Genomic DNA, 17,674 nt, shown 5'->3' on the forward strand with positions numbered 1-17,674 from the left:
GGGGCAGGAAGAGTGAGCTCACATCCTATGATATCAGACTGGTCTGAATAGCTTGGTAAAAGTTTACGGGCGAACATGAACTCATTTACCCTCTAGCCCTAAACAGTGATTTCTGCATCACACAGTGTGCAATACTGAACAGACAACTCATAACAGGATGAGACAGGCAGAGCCAAGTGACCTCAGGCACAAATAAATAAATAAAATGAAAAAGAATCTGACAAAAGGAGCAGTGAAAAACACAACCCCAGCAAAAAACAACAGTTATTGTAAAGCAATCAGCCCAACATCCATCTACCTCCAGATCTAAGGCTTTTTTTTACAGCTTTGATGTGAAAATAGTCTGCGTACTCTATGATGTGCTTGGCTGCTCTTTCAGACACTTCATCGCTGTTGGGATCAATGATTTTCTTTTCCTCTGATTCTGCTCTGGAGACCACCTCTTCTTCATCCTGGGAGGAAAGAAGAGCAGATTATGTCAGTCTGACCCTTTTACTGAAAGCAATAATGTTACAAATATTACTTGGTGGCAGAAAAAAGAAGGCCTGCTATGAAGGAATATTGGAAGGTGTTAATGGGTGTTGTTGGGAGGAGACAGACACAAGGTGCAGGTATTTGTGCAGTGGAAAAACAGCACACTGACCTCCTCTTCAAACTCAGAGCCACTCTCTTCGCTGTCTGACCGAGGGGCCACTTCATATCTGTATTCAAAATGATACAAATGTAGGATAGAAGCAAATGAGCTTGCGTAGGCAATATATTAAATCTGTAAGCGAAATGTAAAAAAGGATTCCATGGACAAATTAAAGGCTAAGCACCAGCTCTATGAAAGTGTCAAACAAATAAATACAGTGGAATTTGAGTTCCTAACTTGTGTTTATTGATAGTCAGAAAACATGTTATTTCTTACTAATTCAAGGAATGAGGTTTAAAAGACCGTTGCCCCCCCCAACGGTGTTGGGAAACTCTAATAGGCGTCTTGCCTGTGACGTAGATAGTGGACAACAACTCTAGAAGCTGCACTTAATTTAATGCAAAATGACGAAAAGGTGTGTTGTTTTTGGCTGCAATCATTCAATGTACAGTGGGACATCTGTGCACAAATGGCCCAAAGATCCCAAAATATCCAGAAAATGGACTAAATTTGTCCACTTTAAACGGGCACTTTGGAAAGGACCATCCGCTCACTCCGTTATCTGTAGCTCATTTCACTGGCGCTTTTCCAACAATATGGGCATGTAAGGAAACCAACGAAAGGTGTTCAAGAGCCTCTGTAACATGGAGGTAAACAGGGTAAGGACACTCACTTCGCCTGTTTTAGTTGGTGTCAGTTAACGTTAGCTTGACTTGCTAAACTCGGTGGCTCAGATTATACTCGGCTACGTAGCTGCATTACGGAGGTTTATAGTGTCGGATGAATTCGAGTTCGACTTCGATCACATTTACAAGAATAACGGTACCTCTAAATTTGAGTTTAGCTTATTGCTAGGCTATTGTCATGAATAATGTTGGTTATTTAGCTATCGCTAGCTAGATACTGTCATAACAGTCAGTCATAACGGTGTTTTACCGCGCCGTTGTTCAGCTGTTGTCCACCAGTGACGTCACGGTTGCGTTCAAGAATTTCCGTAGCGAGCTCGTGTTTTTCCGTCAATTTAATAAAATTGTCAGTTTTAAAGCAAATTAAGCTGCTATTTTCATTTTAATTCATACTTATATCTGTCAGTAACTAAAATAATGTGAAATATATTAATGGAGGTCCATTAAGTGGTGCTTCGCCTTAGACTAGAGCATTAAATCTGAAGTAAGTAAATGTCACACAACTGAAATAAATACAGAGGGAAATAAAGTGACGACATCCTACCCAGGGTTCATCTCGAGCCAGGCTTCCAGCTGACTGGACTTGGGTGCGTCTGTGCCCTGTAGTACCTTTCCAGTCTCTGTTTGAATGACTTTGACTGGGAGCTCACTCATCTGACTGCTCTCATCTATGGGCTGCAGAGAAAGAAAAAAAAAAAAAAAAAAAAAAAAAAACAAGACAAAGATTTATGCTTAAAACTACTCTAATTGAGACTAAAAACTTCTAAAAGCCACAGAGATGCAAAGGCTTAAATACACCTTAAGCTTACTTACTCTGCTGAGAGTTTACACTGATAAGGCACAACATTAAATATTACTTCTCTGTTTCTATACTCTTTCTTTTTTTTCAACTTCAATTTTATCAGTGTTTTCCTGTGCAAGGTGCTCCAAAATGTTAGATGTTTCAAATAATGTGGCAAGTGAGTGGGCACAATGTTTGAAAACCCAAGCAGCACTGAAGCATCTTAACTTAATACACACTAAAACACCACCACAACATCAGTGTCACTGCTGAGATGGCTGCTGTACTCTGTCTGTTTGATCATTAAGGAACGGTTAAAGGTGAATAACAATGCATGCAGAGCAACATGTGGACATGTAGTTTGATCAGAGGTGGATGGATCCCCTTTGAGAGTCTTGGTTCCTCCCAAGATTTCTTCCTCCAGCCTCAAGGGAGTTTTTCCTTGCCACTGTCGCCTTCGGCTTGCTGGCATTGGGCTTTGATTTAAATGTTCTGTTCTGATACTACGTGAAGCTGCTTTGTGACAACGCTATATAAAGAAATTTGATTTGGACTACAAAACATGAAATGTTTGTGGACAAGAAGTACAGAAACAAGGAGGTCATTTTAAATGTTGGGTCAGATCTGTGTATACAGCATTATTTGGGGAGGTTTTTATTGGACTAGAAAGTATAATTTTTGTTTGAAATAATTTCTCTAAAATACTGGGGGAAAAAAAAAATAAAAACAGCATGGGATGCCCAAACTTTTGCATACAACTTTAGATTAGGAGACCTCCTAATGCTTTTAGTGACACACCTCTCCATCAGGTCCAATTCCTCCAAGACTTTCAGCTTCTCCATCTTCCTTCTGTAAGGGTCAATGACAACAAAAAAAAAAACACAATTAGGCTAATGATAATAACTACAATTGGACACTCTATATAAAGTTATTACTAACAGGTTATTATTAGTAGATATTCTGAAACTTGTTCCCACGTACCTTCTTTTTCTTTCTCTTTTTCTTCTTCTCCTTGGCGGCCTGAGCAGCCTTGTGCTCGTAGACCAGAGTTGTGAGGTTGGCCACATACTCATCTGTCTGCTGGAGTAGGTACGCTAGACGTTTGTCCTTCTTTTGGTCAATCAGTTTCCTGTAGCCTTCTTCATCTTCAGCCTATACCAGGACAAACAAACAGGGTTGTTTCTGCATACTATTTACATAAATCTGTGACTAAAAAAAAAAAAAAAAAAAAAAAAAAAAAAAATCTGCGCAAGTGTAAAAGATGATATTTCCCAGAAGTTAGTCAGATATACCTTAATAATTTTGTATGGGTATTCAGAACAACAAAAAGTACCATCAGTCTCCTCATTCGCTCTTTCTCAATCCTCTCAGTTTCCTTCTTCTGCTCCCTCTCTGTGTTTGTATGCCAGGTGGCGACTGCCTTGGAGAGCTTCTGAATCTTTCCAGAAATGGATCTATGGTATTCCTTGAAGTCCTTGGCATGCTGGAGGATGCTGTTAAGATATTCCTTATAAAAAGAACACATATCATTACATCACACATGTGCTGTGGAAAATGTCAATACTTAGAAATTTGATGTGCCCAAAAACAACAATATTAATTTAACATAATATATACAATCATTCATAATAGTATGCAGCGGCGATTGCTCCAAGACTGCAAGGGAAGCTCAGCTTCCCCTAAAATGTAAAAAAATAAGTGAACAAATATATACTGTTGTGTGCCTTCAGTGCTTTAAACTGTGAGGACGCTGAGCGTCCACAGAGTTCAATAGCGAAGCAGCGAAGTGCAGCGAAACGAGACGAGTCATTGGATAAATGCTGGGCTTTGTCCCGCCCATCGGACGCTCAGCGTCTCTGGGGGTCTACGGAGCAGTGGCCAGCCCGAACGCTCAGCTTCTGTATGATGATTGGATGATCGGTCTGAGGCTGAATCTCTTTTTGATTGACAGCGAAATGAGCGAATCAGCGATCCTTTGGTGTAAAGATCCGTGGGAGCACAGGCGGACACACTTCACATGGGCCAAGGCCGTTTAAGCCTAGCTCTGCTGGCCATTGAGAGGACACTAGTCAAGTCCCTGGAAAAGACGCCTTGTTGGTACGACAGGGTCACAGATCATTTTGTTGAAAAGGAACAGAGAGTAGAATCTACGTATAAATAAACTGACACATTTTATGATGTAGGCCGAAATTGAGCTTTCCCTCCTTGAAAGAGCAGCATCCCCCACTGATAGCATGATTATTCATATCAGAGATTTCTAAAACAGGAATATTATTAGAATTATAACAGATCATTTTATATGTTTATAGTTGCCTTTTTGCGTTGAGCAAGTTCAAAACAAAAGTGAATCAAAGTGATTGAGGCTGTGGATAGCAAAAATACCTGTATATGCAGGTTTCACTCAAAATACTTTCTATAAAACAGTGTTTATTAAATACCCAACTACAGAGCTATAGGACGTTTATTTAACCTGATCAACGTATGAAGCAGCTCAAGGTAAATACAGACGGAAACAGAGAACACATACACAAATGATAGCATGGTGAAAACATCAACACGTAACAAGTAAATCTACTGCGCCCTACCTGATGTTTCTGGCGGCGCTTCCTCTCCTGCTCAATCTTCTGCTGTTTCTCCAACTTCTCTGTCATGCGCGCCTCTCTCAGAGTCTGCCTCTTGCTGCGCTTGTAGGCTTTCGAGTTGAGGGCCGTCTCCAAAGTCGTGTCTCTGCGCATACAAGCCACTACGTCCTGCCGGAGCTGAGCAACAGAGTGCAGTGTGTATTTGTGTTTAGACATGAAGAAACACAGCAGGGTAGTTTATCAAACCTTTCCACTTTAATTATCCATATTAAAAGAGATCAGATCAGTAGATGTTAGGCCTAATGTTTCTCTACATTTTGTAATGTTTAGGTGTCTTTTGAGCATTCCTAGCAGCAAAAGATATGTTTAAAATACCGTTTTAGTTCTCTTTACACTCTTGTAAAATTTCAGATTTAGTTTGTTTCTCTAGAGTAAAATATTTAATACCAAACCACTCTAAAGAACATAACAGTTTATTTAAGCTGAAAAATCTATTGTGTTCACTCCTAAGTTTTTAACTTTGAAATCAGTTTGACATACACCAATCAACCATACCATTATGACCATTCAATGTCCATTCTCTTGTCATACACTCATTCTCAATGTCCATGTTTCACTGACCATACCAGAGCACTTTATGTAGTCTTATAATTACGGACTATAGTCCATTAGTTGTTCATCCTGTACTTTAATGGTCAGGAGCCCCAAAGGACCATCACAGAGAAGGTATGATTTTCATGATGGATTATTCTCAGTGCTGCAGCAACACTGTGGTTGTGGTGTGTTAGTTTGCGTTGTACTGGTACAAATGGATCAGACACAGCAGTGGGGATGGAGTTTTTACACACTGGGTACTGTAGTCTGTCATCAATGGACACAGGACCATGTTTGCTGGATATTTTGGTCAGTGGACTATTCTGAGAGCTTTAAAATCTCCAGCAGCACTTCTGTGTCAGATCCACTCATACCAGCACAACTCACACTAACCACCAGCATGTCAGTGTCACTGCAGAATTGAGAATGAGCCAGCACCCCAATCATACCAGTTCTGTGGGTCCTGACCTTTAAAGAACAGGGTAAACAACAAATGGACAATAGTCTGTAATTATAAAACGAGCTCCTGTATGCTCAGTGGAAAATGGACACTGAGAATGAGAGTATGACAAGAGAATGGACCGTGATGGTAGAAACAGGAAGGGTGATCAGAATGTTATGAATGGCACAGATGCACATCCACCTCAGAGTTTATACATTTATGCAATTCCCTTTGTTAATATATACATTATTAATGCACTGATTGAGGTTGTTTCAAACACATCCAGCTGATAGATTAAGACTAGCAGAGGCTTACTACATTTAAGAGTATTTAATGAAGACTCTTCATGTCTTCAGTATGTAGTAAGAGTTCCACCTAATGGATATCTTAGGAACAACATTTTTGTGATAACACTGGGGCTGTAAAACGGTACCTGGCGCTGGAAATTGAGCAGTCTCAAGGCTTTCAGTTCAACTGTTGCTTTAGTTCTCAGGTCAGGAGGTAATGAACCTGGCAAATTCTCCAGCTCTTGAATTCTGTGGGCAATTCTGGCTTGCAACCTTCAACAATGATACATGCAATACACTTCACTTAATAAAAAAAAATACAAAAAAAAAAGAAAAGAAAGAACATTACTTCTCTTTTTGTACAATTGCAGAGTTTTCAAACTTAGGAACCATAACCAGTCAAGAATTTTACTGAGAGCACAGCATCAGATCTAGCTCTCCATTCATTTAATAAAAAACATTTTAAAATCTCCATTGGGAAAATTTCAGGATTTCTTTCAAAAGTGCAATTTAAAATTCAATAGTAACAAACCTGAATTTACCCCTCTGCCAACACTACAGTTTCATTAGCTAAATTATTAAATTAAGACAGAACTAGCTTAAAAGCAAGCTAAAGCCCTCCTCTGATCTACAGGGAAGACTGTGGTCACTGCAAAATCACAAGCTGTCATAGCACTCACATGTAACACATACACAACAAAGAGATATTTATTAGGGATGCATGAATACCGAGACTGCTATTGGGTATTTGCCCAATATCATGTTCATTTAGTCATACTCTTATTCGCAAACGAGGCTCTAACACCAACATCCGATACCTTGTGCCTAATGCATGTTGCTGTGAGAACTCAAAATGTCGCGATCTGGAATTATTTAAAAATCAGTGATGGCAACCCTAGTAAAGTGGACCGCAGTAAGAACCCGAGAGCAGTGAGTATGCCAGGCTGTTTTGACTGAATTTCCTCATGTTTGCAAGAGCATTGTTTGTTGCCTGACGTTATTTTTCCTCAAATTAAATAATTTTATCATGTTCTTAAATAAACACTGCCAATTAACAAACGCTCCCATGTGCGGAACTTCCCAGCCGTTATCGTATGACGGAAACTGTCTTCCCAAAGATACACAACACTGTACAAATGCATATCAAGAGCTTAATGCAGCTCAAGTTACTAATTTATAGATAGACAGGTACTTAGTTGATCCCAGAAGAAAATTCACATTATTTGGTCGTGTAATTTGGGGAAACGCTAAATAAAAATGGACAGTTCCAGAAATAAACAATAAAGTTTTATCAATCATTCATTCACTATCTGTAACCCTTATCCAGTTCAAGGTCGTGGTGGAACCATTGGGCGCAAGGCGGGAATACACTCTGTAGGGGGCGCCAGTCCTTCACAGGGCAACACAGACACACACACATTCACTCACACCTAAGGACACTTTTGAGTCACCAATCCACCTACCAACGTGTGTTTTTGGACTGTGGGAGGAAACAGGAGCACCCGGAGGAAACCCATGCAGACACAGGGAGAACACACCAGACAGACAGTCACCCGGAGCGGGAATCGAACCCACAACCACAAGGTCCCTGGAGCTGTGTGACTGAGACACTACCCACAATAAAGTTTTAATTAAACAAAAATGTTTTAATTAACAACTACACTATTACACAATGCTCCTGACTGGTTTATTCAAAGCAAGTATCGGTATCGGCACGTACAAAAATACACATACTTGTACTCTTACTAGGTTGGAAGGGGGAAAAAAAAAAAAAAAAAAAGAAAGAAAAAAGGTATTTATGCATCCCTAATATTTTAACAAAACTTTGTAAATGTAATATTGTTTGTGTAATTCATGACTCAATACATTAATTTGTGTAGATTTTATCCTCGTCTGACCACAGAAAACTGAAGTGTATAAAACCAAATATACAGCTATATCTCAGTTCCTTTCTGGGGAGCTCACACCAACCATATGGACACTTTTATAATGAGAGCATCTGGGAAGATGTTCTCATCTTTATCAAACATTAATTGCAAGCCAAATAATATTTACAGCGGAAACGATCAGGTTAAAGGTCAGTATCTGGAGCACAGTCACATAGAAAGAATGTACACCAACTGGGGATGCAAAAAAAGAAGAAAAAAGAAAAAGAATAAGAGGGTTAACAGTCTGTCTAAACAAAGCCTTTGTCTTCACAAAAATGCCACTTCAAATGCTTCCTCTAACAGGTGTCATAAGAGGGGACAAGTTAATGTGCTCACTGCTCAGTAAAAGAAAAATAAGAAAAAAAAGAAAAAAATCAATGACGGTCAAAACAAATGTCTGTGGCTAACAATAGTCTTGTCTCTGTCCAAAAAAAAAATAATATCATAGGTGTTGTCTACCTTTCCTTGCACAGCAAGAAGCCACTAACAGTTCCACACACATCAACAACAGCAAAAGGTTATGGCACAGGTTGGAGTAAAAACTTTTTAACAAGCTGCAAACAGCTGTGGATGTGAGAGACATGTACCTGTACTCTCGCTCCTGCAGGAGCTCCACAGGGTCGAGGCCCTGGGGTTTCTGAACAGGAGTGATGCGGTTTTGTTTTTGCTGGAGTTGGATGATGAGTGATGGCTGGCCTGGGCCCTGCTGAGGCTGCTGCTGTGGCTGAGGTTGGGCCTGAGGCTGAGGTTGTGGGGTGAGTGAAGTGCTGGGCATGGGCTGCGGGGCTGTGGGGGCCTGAGGAGGGGCAGGAGAAGGTCTGCCACTTGGGGCTGGGACAGGAAGCTTCTGGGGGCCAGCTGGGGCATCAGCACCTTGTCCTGAAATAAGAGTTGGAAATTCATTCATTCATCAATATATTGTAACCGCTCATCCGGTTCAGTGTCATGGTGGGTCCGGAGCCTACACAGAATCACTGGGCGCTAAGAAGCAACACACCCTGGAGGGGGTGTTCAAAATTTTTCAAGACAAAATGTAATGCTTTTTAGGGGTGGGCGATATGGCCGTAAAATAATATCACAATGTTTCAGGGTGTTCTGGCAATAACAATATCATTGGCGATATGAACAAAACACTTGAAAATACTTTTATTAATTTCAAGAACACATTAATGCAACAAAAATCAATGTTATATTAATATTAATCACATTAAATATATATTAATAGCATTCAATTGTATTATTTATGTTTTTAAAAAATCAAATTACAAATGCAATAGTTTCTAATATTCAAATATAAAAGTGACAAAAGAAATCAGTAAACATTTGCTTATTTTCGTAAACAACAGATGAAAATAAAATGACGATATTATTGCAAACGATACGATGTGGCACAGCCCTAATTTACAGTTTCATTGACTCAATTTTGACCCCAACAGAGCTTTTGACTGATTAATTTTTGTTGCATTAGCGCTGAAATTACAGTTACAGCTAAACTACAAAGTCATTAAGAGAAAATGACTGCCTCATGTACATTTCATCATCCACAGATTTTGAAATAAAATGAGCAGGAAAACATGCATTTTGGATGCTGTTAGCTGACAGTTATTCAAATCAAACAGTTCACATTTAGTGCTTTTCCACCAAAACAACTCTCATTTTTGAACCAGTTCCATTCCTAATTGTTGGAACCTTGGTTCTTTATAATGAACACATTTCTACAAGTTTAGAGGGGAACCAAGGATACATCATCAGTGGCGGGCATCGCTGTGGCTGTATACAGTGCCACAGATAAACTATTAGAGTCATGATAGAGTCATTGATTATTTTTGTTTACAGTGGAGTCAGATCAGAGTGAGATATAATACTGTGTAAATGTTGCAGAGTTCCGAGCCGTTCTGCTGAGCATGTGAACAGCGGAGAAACATAACCAATGCAGAACCACAGCTCTGACCAATGTGCATGGCGTCACATTAAACACAGCACCAGAAACACATAAAAACAGCCATGGACGATGCCACGGTACACTCTGAAGAACCAACTCTTCTTTGGTTCCAGCTAGAAACCAACAGAGTGCCAAACTGTTCCAAATTTAGTTTGCGAACTAGAACCCTTCCGGTTCCTCATTGGTGGAAACAGGGGTGAAGCACCAAATTCTGGGCCCTATGCACAAGCAGTGCCCATGGGACCCCCCTCAACCACCAAACAATTAATTAATAAAAACATTATTTATAGTTCACCTCAGATTAGCGATAATGTATCATGTTATTTCCAATTTTGTGTTATGACGTTTCAGCACTGACAATCGCAATGGTATTGAAGCGTTTTATAACCACAGGAGTGTATTTAATGTAGGCTATTTGCTTTCACATTTGGGCTAACCTTCCTTGGGCCTCAACTTGTCTCTTTTTTGCCTCTGTTTTCGGATTTAGCTTTCTTGGACATCATTTTCCATAGCGTGGATACAATGCGCACTGCTGCTTCAGCAAAATTAATGCTAAGTTAAATGCGCCTTATTAAAAAGCCTGGTGAAGGCAGACTAAACCATTACATGCAAGGGATGAGGGTGCCTGTCCTCAGACAAGATATGTAGGCTAGGACACACAATTAAATCCATCAATCAACCGATTTATTTACCCACAATATTACATTTTCATTAATTAGCAACATGTATTGTGATCTTTAAATAATATTAATACTTAAAGTAAAATTCCAGATTCCTCAAAGGCCCCCCACTTGGGGCACTGGTAACTCAGTCCCACTTTTAACCCCACTACAACACCCCTGAGTGTAAAAGCGGTAATTGAGATCCTAACATCTGAGAAAATACACATAAGATATTCTATATTTAAACAACAGTATTAAAACCATGTACCAGTTGAGGATAAATATTATTACATACTTTTACAATGTACTTTATTACTTACTACTGTCACTCGTCAAAAAAAACTTATTGTTTCCATATTTAGACACATAGTCATTCATAAAAAAATTGACCCTTGATAGAAAATATGCTGAAGGTAAATGGCAGGACAGTGAGTTAGATAAACTGCAATCCATGTCTGCATAGGAGTGTTTAAATTTGTTCACTGGAGTCACAGCTTGTGTTGACAGGATGTCTAAGAAACCAGCCATTTATGAATCCATTGGAACTGTACACTATGACAAAAACGCAGTGCTCCAAATATACTGACCTTCTGACTATTTTACTTATCAAATCAGATATTGCCAGACTGTAGTTCCAATTACAGCATACAGCTCAGAGGGTCCTGAACACAGACTTCAGTACTTTCTTATCTATCAGAGCTGTATTAACGGCAGAGAACAGAGAAAGTTCATTCAAAAGAAGAGCTGAGTTTAAAGATGACCAGACTCACCCTCAGCCCACGGTTTTGGCCCTGAGCTCTGAGCATGTGTAGGCATGGCAGGAGTGGGACATGGACCAGAGTTAGGACCTCCATGGGGCATTGGCATGCCTGCAAAAAAATTAAAAAAGTGCACTAACCAAAAATTCACTGTACAGCAAGTGTAAATACAAACTGGTGGAACTACAACAGAATTTTCTTTATTTCTGTGTTTTGGCTACTCCCACAGTGGATCATTACAATCCACACATTCAACTTGGTGCAGGTTTTATGTTTAATGCCCTTCCTAATGCAAAATGACCCCCCCCCCCCTGATTTGCCTTTAAAAATTCTATAACTCCCAGTACGTACCTGGAGGTCTGTTGTAAGTACCACTGTTGACAGGCTGCTGCTGCATTGTGGGAAGGCTTCTCTTGCCCTGTACGGCCAGCTGCAGGTTCTCAGGAAGTGGCTGCCCCCTTCCCAGGATCTTGTAGGCCAGGATCTGAGCCCGGAGTTGCTGCAGTTGGATGGGGCTAAAGGCTGAGTGCCCACGGCCTTGTTGTCCCATCCCCTGAGGGTCCATTTGCATCATGGGGCCTGGCTGGGCTTGGGGTATTTGAGGTGGGGTAGGACCCCCTCCTGACATAGGGCTTGGCACATGCTCTGGCACAGGTCCCATTGGAGAAGGGTGTGGGGACATGTATCCTAGAAAAAAAAAGAAAACAGGAAATGCGTTTAGAGGGAGTAAACTTCTATTTATAGTAAAACTTTTAGCATCATTATTCTTAAGTTGTAGAAATAACAATGTGACACACCATATACCAACATATTTATTGTTGTCTCTAAACCTGATACAATGTAATAATCAGACCTTGGCTGTGCTGATCCATTGGACTCTGTGGAGGACCCATGCCACTGTGCAGAGATCTCATCCCAACACCTTTCATCTGGCCATAGTGCATGTCCTCCCCCATTCCCTTCTCATGCATCCCCTCCACTGGCTAAAATGTGTCAGCAAAAAAAAAATAAAAAAAAAAAACATAAAAAAAAGTAATAACATCAGCCTAATCAAATAATATATCTCATTAAGGACACAAGCACAAAGCATCTGTTCAAAACTGTAAACTGCCAGAGGGAACTGAAGCAACACAGAGTAAAATGTAAATCCTTGAATCTAGTCTTTTCAGTCATCCTCCTACATACCTTGTGCAAGGGATGCATGCCATCCTGAGAGAAGTCTCCTGTCCCTTGACCCTGCAGGACATGAGGAACACTAGGAGGTCCTGGGCTTGGTCCCATCATACTGTGAACAGAACCTGGAGATGGACCTGGACCAGGACTGGGCCCTAAAATTGGGCCTGGGGACAAGCCAGCACCTGGAGAGGGACCAGGATGAGACATTCCAACTGATGGGTCGTTTGGCGTGGACATCTATCAGCTGAGAATCTGCAGAGAAGTTGGGAAATTCACAGAAAGGGATTATTTAGGGTATTGCTACCAGACACATATTTTTAAAAAATGAAGGACTGGATATTAGCAGGACAAAAACAAATCTGACAATTGCCTAACAATGTGTTAGACCGACTCAGACACATTCATCTTTAGAATAAAAAACATGTTATGTAGCTAAGCAAATAGTGTTGAATTTTATAAATATCCTGATCATGCACTATGCAAAGGAATGAATGAATTAAGAACTAAAATGAAACTTTTAATAAAAATACACTAGGACTTTTTAAGGGGGAAACTTTCATGAACTAACGGAGGCCTAATGCTTGTTGTAAACAAATATGGCGGGCTGACTCCCAAATGGCTAGGTACTACCTACATAGTGCACTTCAAAGGGCATAAAACTACAGACTTACACCTAAATAACTCACAAAAACGTTGGACGGTGTGTCCTGCACCCTATGTCTAACCTTACGTTTTGCTTTCGTTTGTAAATATAACTCAGTATTTGGGTGCACAAGCCTTAATTTCATGACTTACGTTGTGCACTAGATAGAAAGCTTTGTGCCATTTGGGATACAGCCCACAGACATTGAGCGCGATTTTTTATTATTATAATATCCAGTGTTATTTGCCTTTCTTGTGGTGAAGTACATGACTAGATAAAAGCCTGTGATAACGTTAATTTGAGGGTGAGATGAATTAACGTTATTATTTTGGGACGGCAGCGCCATTGCAGTTCCGTTAAAATCTGGCAGAGAAAAGTTTGAACGACTTCGCCATGACAGCTCTGCGTAAAATAACACGGAGCTCGAAACACGGGCGAAAACAGTCGTGTTTTAGGACAAAACACCAATTTATCTTTGCAATCCGAGTACCTCTATAATACTAAATACATGTTAAAGTCCGAACCTACGCACAACAATAACAGGCTAGGCCAGCTTCACATTAGAATTCTGTGTTCCACCTTAAATGGAGCAGCAGGTCAAGCGCTAGAATGCAATCGCTCGGAACAGCAGCTCCATTTAAGGTGGAACGGAGTATTCCAACTAGGAAGCCCAAATTTCAGCTCCAAACCCTGCATGTACAGTTATGTTAGCATGTTTTAACAGCCCCGAAGCCGTTTCCTTGACACTAAAACTGCCTTCTGTTGTAAAGAACATGCATTTTTTATAATTTTAAGATAAACAATAAAAGACTTGATTACCTTAACGGGGACAGAAATCGATATTTGAACCTAGCGCATTATCTCGCCTTCAAAAAATATGACTGCCATTAGTGGATCCCCTCCCCCTCTGTTTTGCTGACATCTTCAAGTTTTTAAGCATTAGTTTTCTGATTGGTTTATAGGAGCCGTGGCGTCAGAGTTTTTGCAATATGACTGGTTTAGTCTGTTGTCAATCAAACGTTTCTACATTTTTTAGGGGGCGGGACTTTATGGTCACTTTCACTATGCAGCGCCGAACTTGCTGGAACTGTAGAGAGACAGCACTGTGTCTCTGTCTCTCTCTCTCTCTCTGGTTGACTTTGGGTGTTTTAACTCACCCAAAGATCATTTAGCTCTCTTCAACAGTGGTGGTCACTAAGGGCATAAAAAAGAGGTCCTAAATAGATATGGAGTGGAGCTCCAGGGGTGTAACATTTTATCAATGAAATTTTCTGATTTTTTTTTCACTTTTGCAATGAAAGTGGTAGGACTATAATGGCCGACTGGGTGAGAACAGCCTGTGCTGATGCTCCCTTCACTTCGGTTACATCCAGCAGCTCTCACATTCCTGTCGTCATTTTCCTATCAGAAACAGTTTCAAACCAAATTACATATTCCATCTTTCCAGGTCTTGAATGATCAAATTAATAAAAGTCTCATTCTAATCAATGGTGGATTGATGAAGTAGTGGCCCCAGTATGGGTTCATACTGGGTCTATAGTACATGCTGGTTATCTGCATGTAAACCCAACTTTCCACTAAACAGCAATGGTGTATAATTGTAATATTTTAACTTCTTGCAGTGACACAATCTCATTGACTGGTCACATACAGGTGTAGCATTCTGTCTGATGAGTCCTGCTACTTTATTATAAGACATTCTTCATTCATTCATTCATTATCTGTAACCCTTATCCAGTTCAGGGTCGCAGTGGGTCATGGAATGCGCCTGGAATCATTGGCGCAAGGTGGGAATACCTCCTGGAGGGGGCGCCAGTCCTTCACAGGGCAACACAGACACACACACACCTACGGACACTTTTGAGCCGCCAATCCACCTACTAACATGTGTTTTTGGACTATGAGAGGAAACCGGAGCACCCGGAGGAAACCCACGCAGACACAGGGAGAACACATCACACTCCTCACAGACAATCACCCGGAGGAAACCCACGCGGACACAGGGAGAACACACCACACTCCTCACAGACAGTCACCCGGAGGAAACCCACACGGACACAGGGAGAACACACCACACTCCTCACAGACAGTCACCCAGAGGAAACCCACGCAGACACAGAGAGAACACACCACACTCCTCACAGACAGTCACCTGGAGGAAACCCACGCAGACATAGGGAGAACACACCACTCCACCATGCCGCTCTATTATAAGACATGATAAGTGAAAAATCAGGAAACACAGTCAAGTAATTTTTCTTTGTTCCTGAAATTTAGTTTGTTAGCAGCAGAAATGATAAACTGCAAAATTGGAAAAAGGGATGGAAATGTTAATTTCTTACTAATGTAAAAACAGACACTGAACTGAATTTTTAGTAGAGACATGGTCACAGCAGCACTGGACAGAAAAAGAGGCATCAAATGCTCCGTCCTCCAACTCTCACCAGCTACCCTTCTAGAGACGAGGAAGGTCATGAAGATCGTTTCTAAGAGTGACGTCATGAACCAAGCAATGGAGGAACCACAGGCTTCACAACAGCTCTGGATCCAGTAAGTGTGGACGTACCTGTGGATGTTAAACATATAGTAAACAAAAGGCTGGGTCACAGAAACATTCTCCAAACATGAAGAAGATGCTATGATAAATATTACCTCAACAACGTTTAACACATTTCTGTTCAAGGCTCCAGTAAAACACCGAGCTGCACGGCGGTGGACGGTGGACCTGCAGCGCTGAACCGGCACAAGTGTGTAATGATTCAGCTCTCAACTCTCTGACCACTTGAACACGCATGTTTTAGGTCCCAAAAGAGTATCTGTCCATCGAAAAGTGGACCTCTGGTCACTGCCGAATGGTTCCAAATATAGTTAATAAACTGGAGTGTGAAATATAGCTGAGCTAACAACAGATGATGTAGTGTAGTTCCTATTCGTGTATGTGCGTTTCAACATTAGGCACAAATGCCTCTTCTTATCCACATACTGAACAGAGTAATTTATCAGTTCCAATTTGTGAATTACGGAGCCCTTAAAGTCCGATGGTGGAAAAATATTATTTAGAGACTCAATTTAGTAATCCGTCCCTCAATTTAGTAATCTGTTTCCTCAATTTAATAATCAGTTCCCTCAATTTAGTAATCCATTCCCTCAATTTAATAATCCGTTCCCTCAATTTAGTAATCTGTTCCCTCAATTTAATAATTAGTTCCCTCACTTTAGTAATCCGGTCCCTCAATTTAGTAATCTGTTCCCTCAATTTAATAATTAGTTCCCTCACTTTAGTAATCCATTCCCTCAATTTAGTAATCCGTTCCCTCAATTTAGTAATCCGTTCCCTCAATTTAGTAATCCGTTCCCTCAATTTAATAATTAGTTCCCTCAATTTAGTAATCTGTTCCCTCAATTTAGTAATCTGTACTCCCTCAATATAATAATTTGTTCCCTCAATTTAGTAATCCATTCCCTCAAATTAATAATCCGTTTCCTCAATTTAGTAATCTGTTCCCTCAATTTAATAATTAGTTCCCTCACTTTAGTAATTTGTTCCCTCGATTTAGTAATCTGTTCCCTCAGTTTAACAATCCTTTTCAGACAGACATGACACAGGCTATGCATTAGGACATTGTTTGATATCTCCTGTCCATTCCATATTTACACATTACAACCACGTTTTATAACTAAAACATTAATAATTCAGGTCGAGGACTCCATTTTGTTTTTAACTGAGTGAGTTTGGCGCTGCACATTCAGCTGGAAGTGGGACAGTGGACTCCTGTTGCGCGGCACATAACCGCGACCAAACTCACATCTCATTCTCAAGTAAATTATTCAGTAAAATCCAATTGACCTGCTATTGACTTTATTTATCAATTATCGCATAAAAATTTAAATAAAACCTAACGGGGGTATTGTGGACATAATTAAGCCTCAACCGAGGAATATGAGGTCGTGCAATACCTTAAATTGTCCGCAAGAGGGCACCCTAAGATTAATTTGACACCTCATTCAATGTAATGGGGCATGGACACTTTGGGGGGAATAAAAGGACACAGTTACACACCTAGTGAGTCCATTATTACTGGCCAGAACCCAATATTGCCCATTGTCATTGTCCATAACACAATCCTTGCAATGAATGATTGCAATTAATATTCACATAAATTACAGTACAGACACAATCACCCTTCCGTTTAGTCGCAGGGACTACATTCCCAGTAAACAATTAGCCGTTGATTCAACGTTGAAATAACGTAATGACTGCCGTCTAATCAACGTTCTCTTAAGGTTGAAAATGAAAGTTGAAAAGACGTCCAAACACAGACATTGAAAAGACGACTATTAGACGTATTTTGGACATCCATTGATGTTATTAATTGGTCCCGAAATAAATTACTTGTATAAAACGCATTTTGGACGTCCACTGACGTTATCGATTGGTCACCACTTAACTAACTTATTAAGATGGATTTTGGACGTCCATTGACATTTAAAATATGTCCTTGACGGACAGACTACTTTTAGACCTATTTTGAACGTCCAGGGACATTCCTTGTTTACTG

The 17,674-nt window shown here is 40.3% G+C and overlaps 1 protein-coding gene across 2 annotated transcripts in view; it reads right to left on the bottom strand.

The window, feature by feature from the left end:
* LOC136676298 (probable global transcription activator SNF2L2) overlaps positions 1 to 14,033 on the bottom strand; it is a 38,950-nt gene extending 24,917 nt beyond the window's left edge. For both annotated transcript variants that reach the window (XM_066653184.1, XM_066653185.1), the window contains exons 1-14: positions 13,935 to 14,033; positions 12,482 to 12,724; positions 12,150 to 12,279; positions 11,648 to 11,983; positions 11,309 to 11,407; positions 8,522 to 8,813; positions 6,153 to 6,279; positions 4,687 to 4,860; positions 3,435 to 3,608; positions 3,083 to 3,253; positions 2,900 to 2,950; positions 1,865 to 1,995; positions 644 to 701; positions 352 to 452 (exon numbers count right to left, since the gene is read on the bottom strand). In XM_066653184.1, coding sequence (XP_066509281.1) covers positions 352 to 452; positions 644 to 701; positions 1,865 to 1,995; positions 2,900 to 2,950; positions 3,083 to 3,253; positions 3,435 to 3,608; positions 4,687 to 4,860; positions 6,153 to 6,279; positions 8,522 to 8,813; positions 11,309 to 11,407; positions 11,648 to 11,983; positions 12,150 to 12,279; positions 12,482 to 12,709 — 2,072 coding nt within the window. In that variant the 5' untranslated portion in view covers positions 12,710 to 12,724; positions 13,935 to 14,033. The remainder of the gene's footprint in view (positions 1 to 351; positions 453 to 643; positions 702 to 1,864; positions 1,996 to 2,899; positions 2,951 to 3,082; positions 3,254 to 3,434; positions 3,609 to 4,686; positions 4,861 to 6,152; positions 6,280 to 8,521; positions 8,814 to 11,308; positions 11,408 to 11,647; positions 11,984 to 12,149; positions 12,280 to 12,481; positions 12,725 to 13,934) is intronic.
* Positions 14,034 to 17,674: the final 3,641 nt, after the last annotated feature.

The sequence above is a fragment of the Hoplias malabaricus genome, chromosome X2 (genome assembly GCF_029633855.1).
Source record: "Hoplias malabaricus isolate fHopMal1 chromosome X2, fHopMal1.hap1, whole genome shotgun sequence".
Lineage (NCBI taxonomy): Eukaryota > Metazoa > Chordata > Actinopteri > Characiformes > Erythrinidae > Hoplias > Hoplias malabaricus.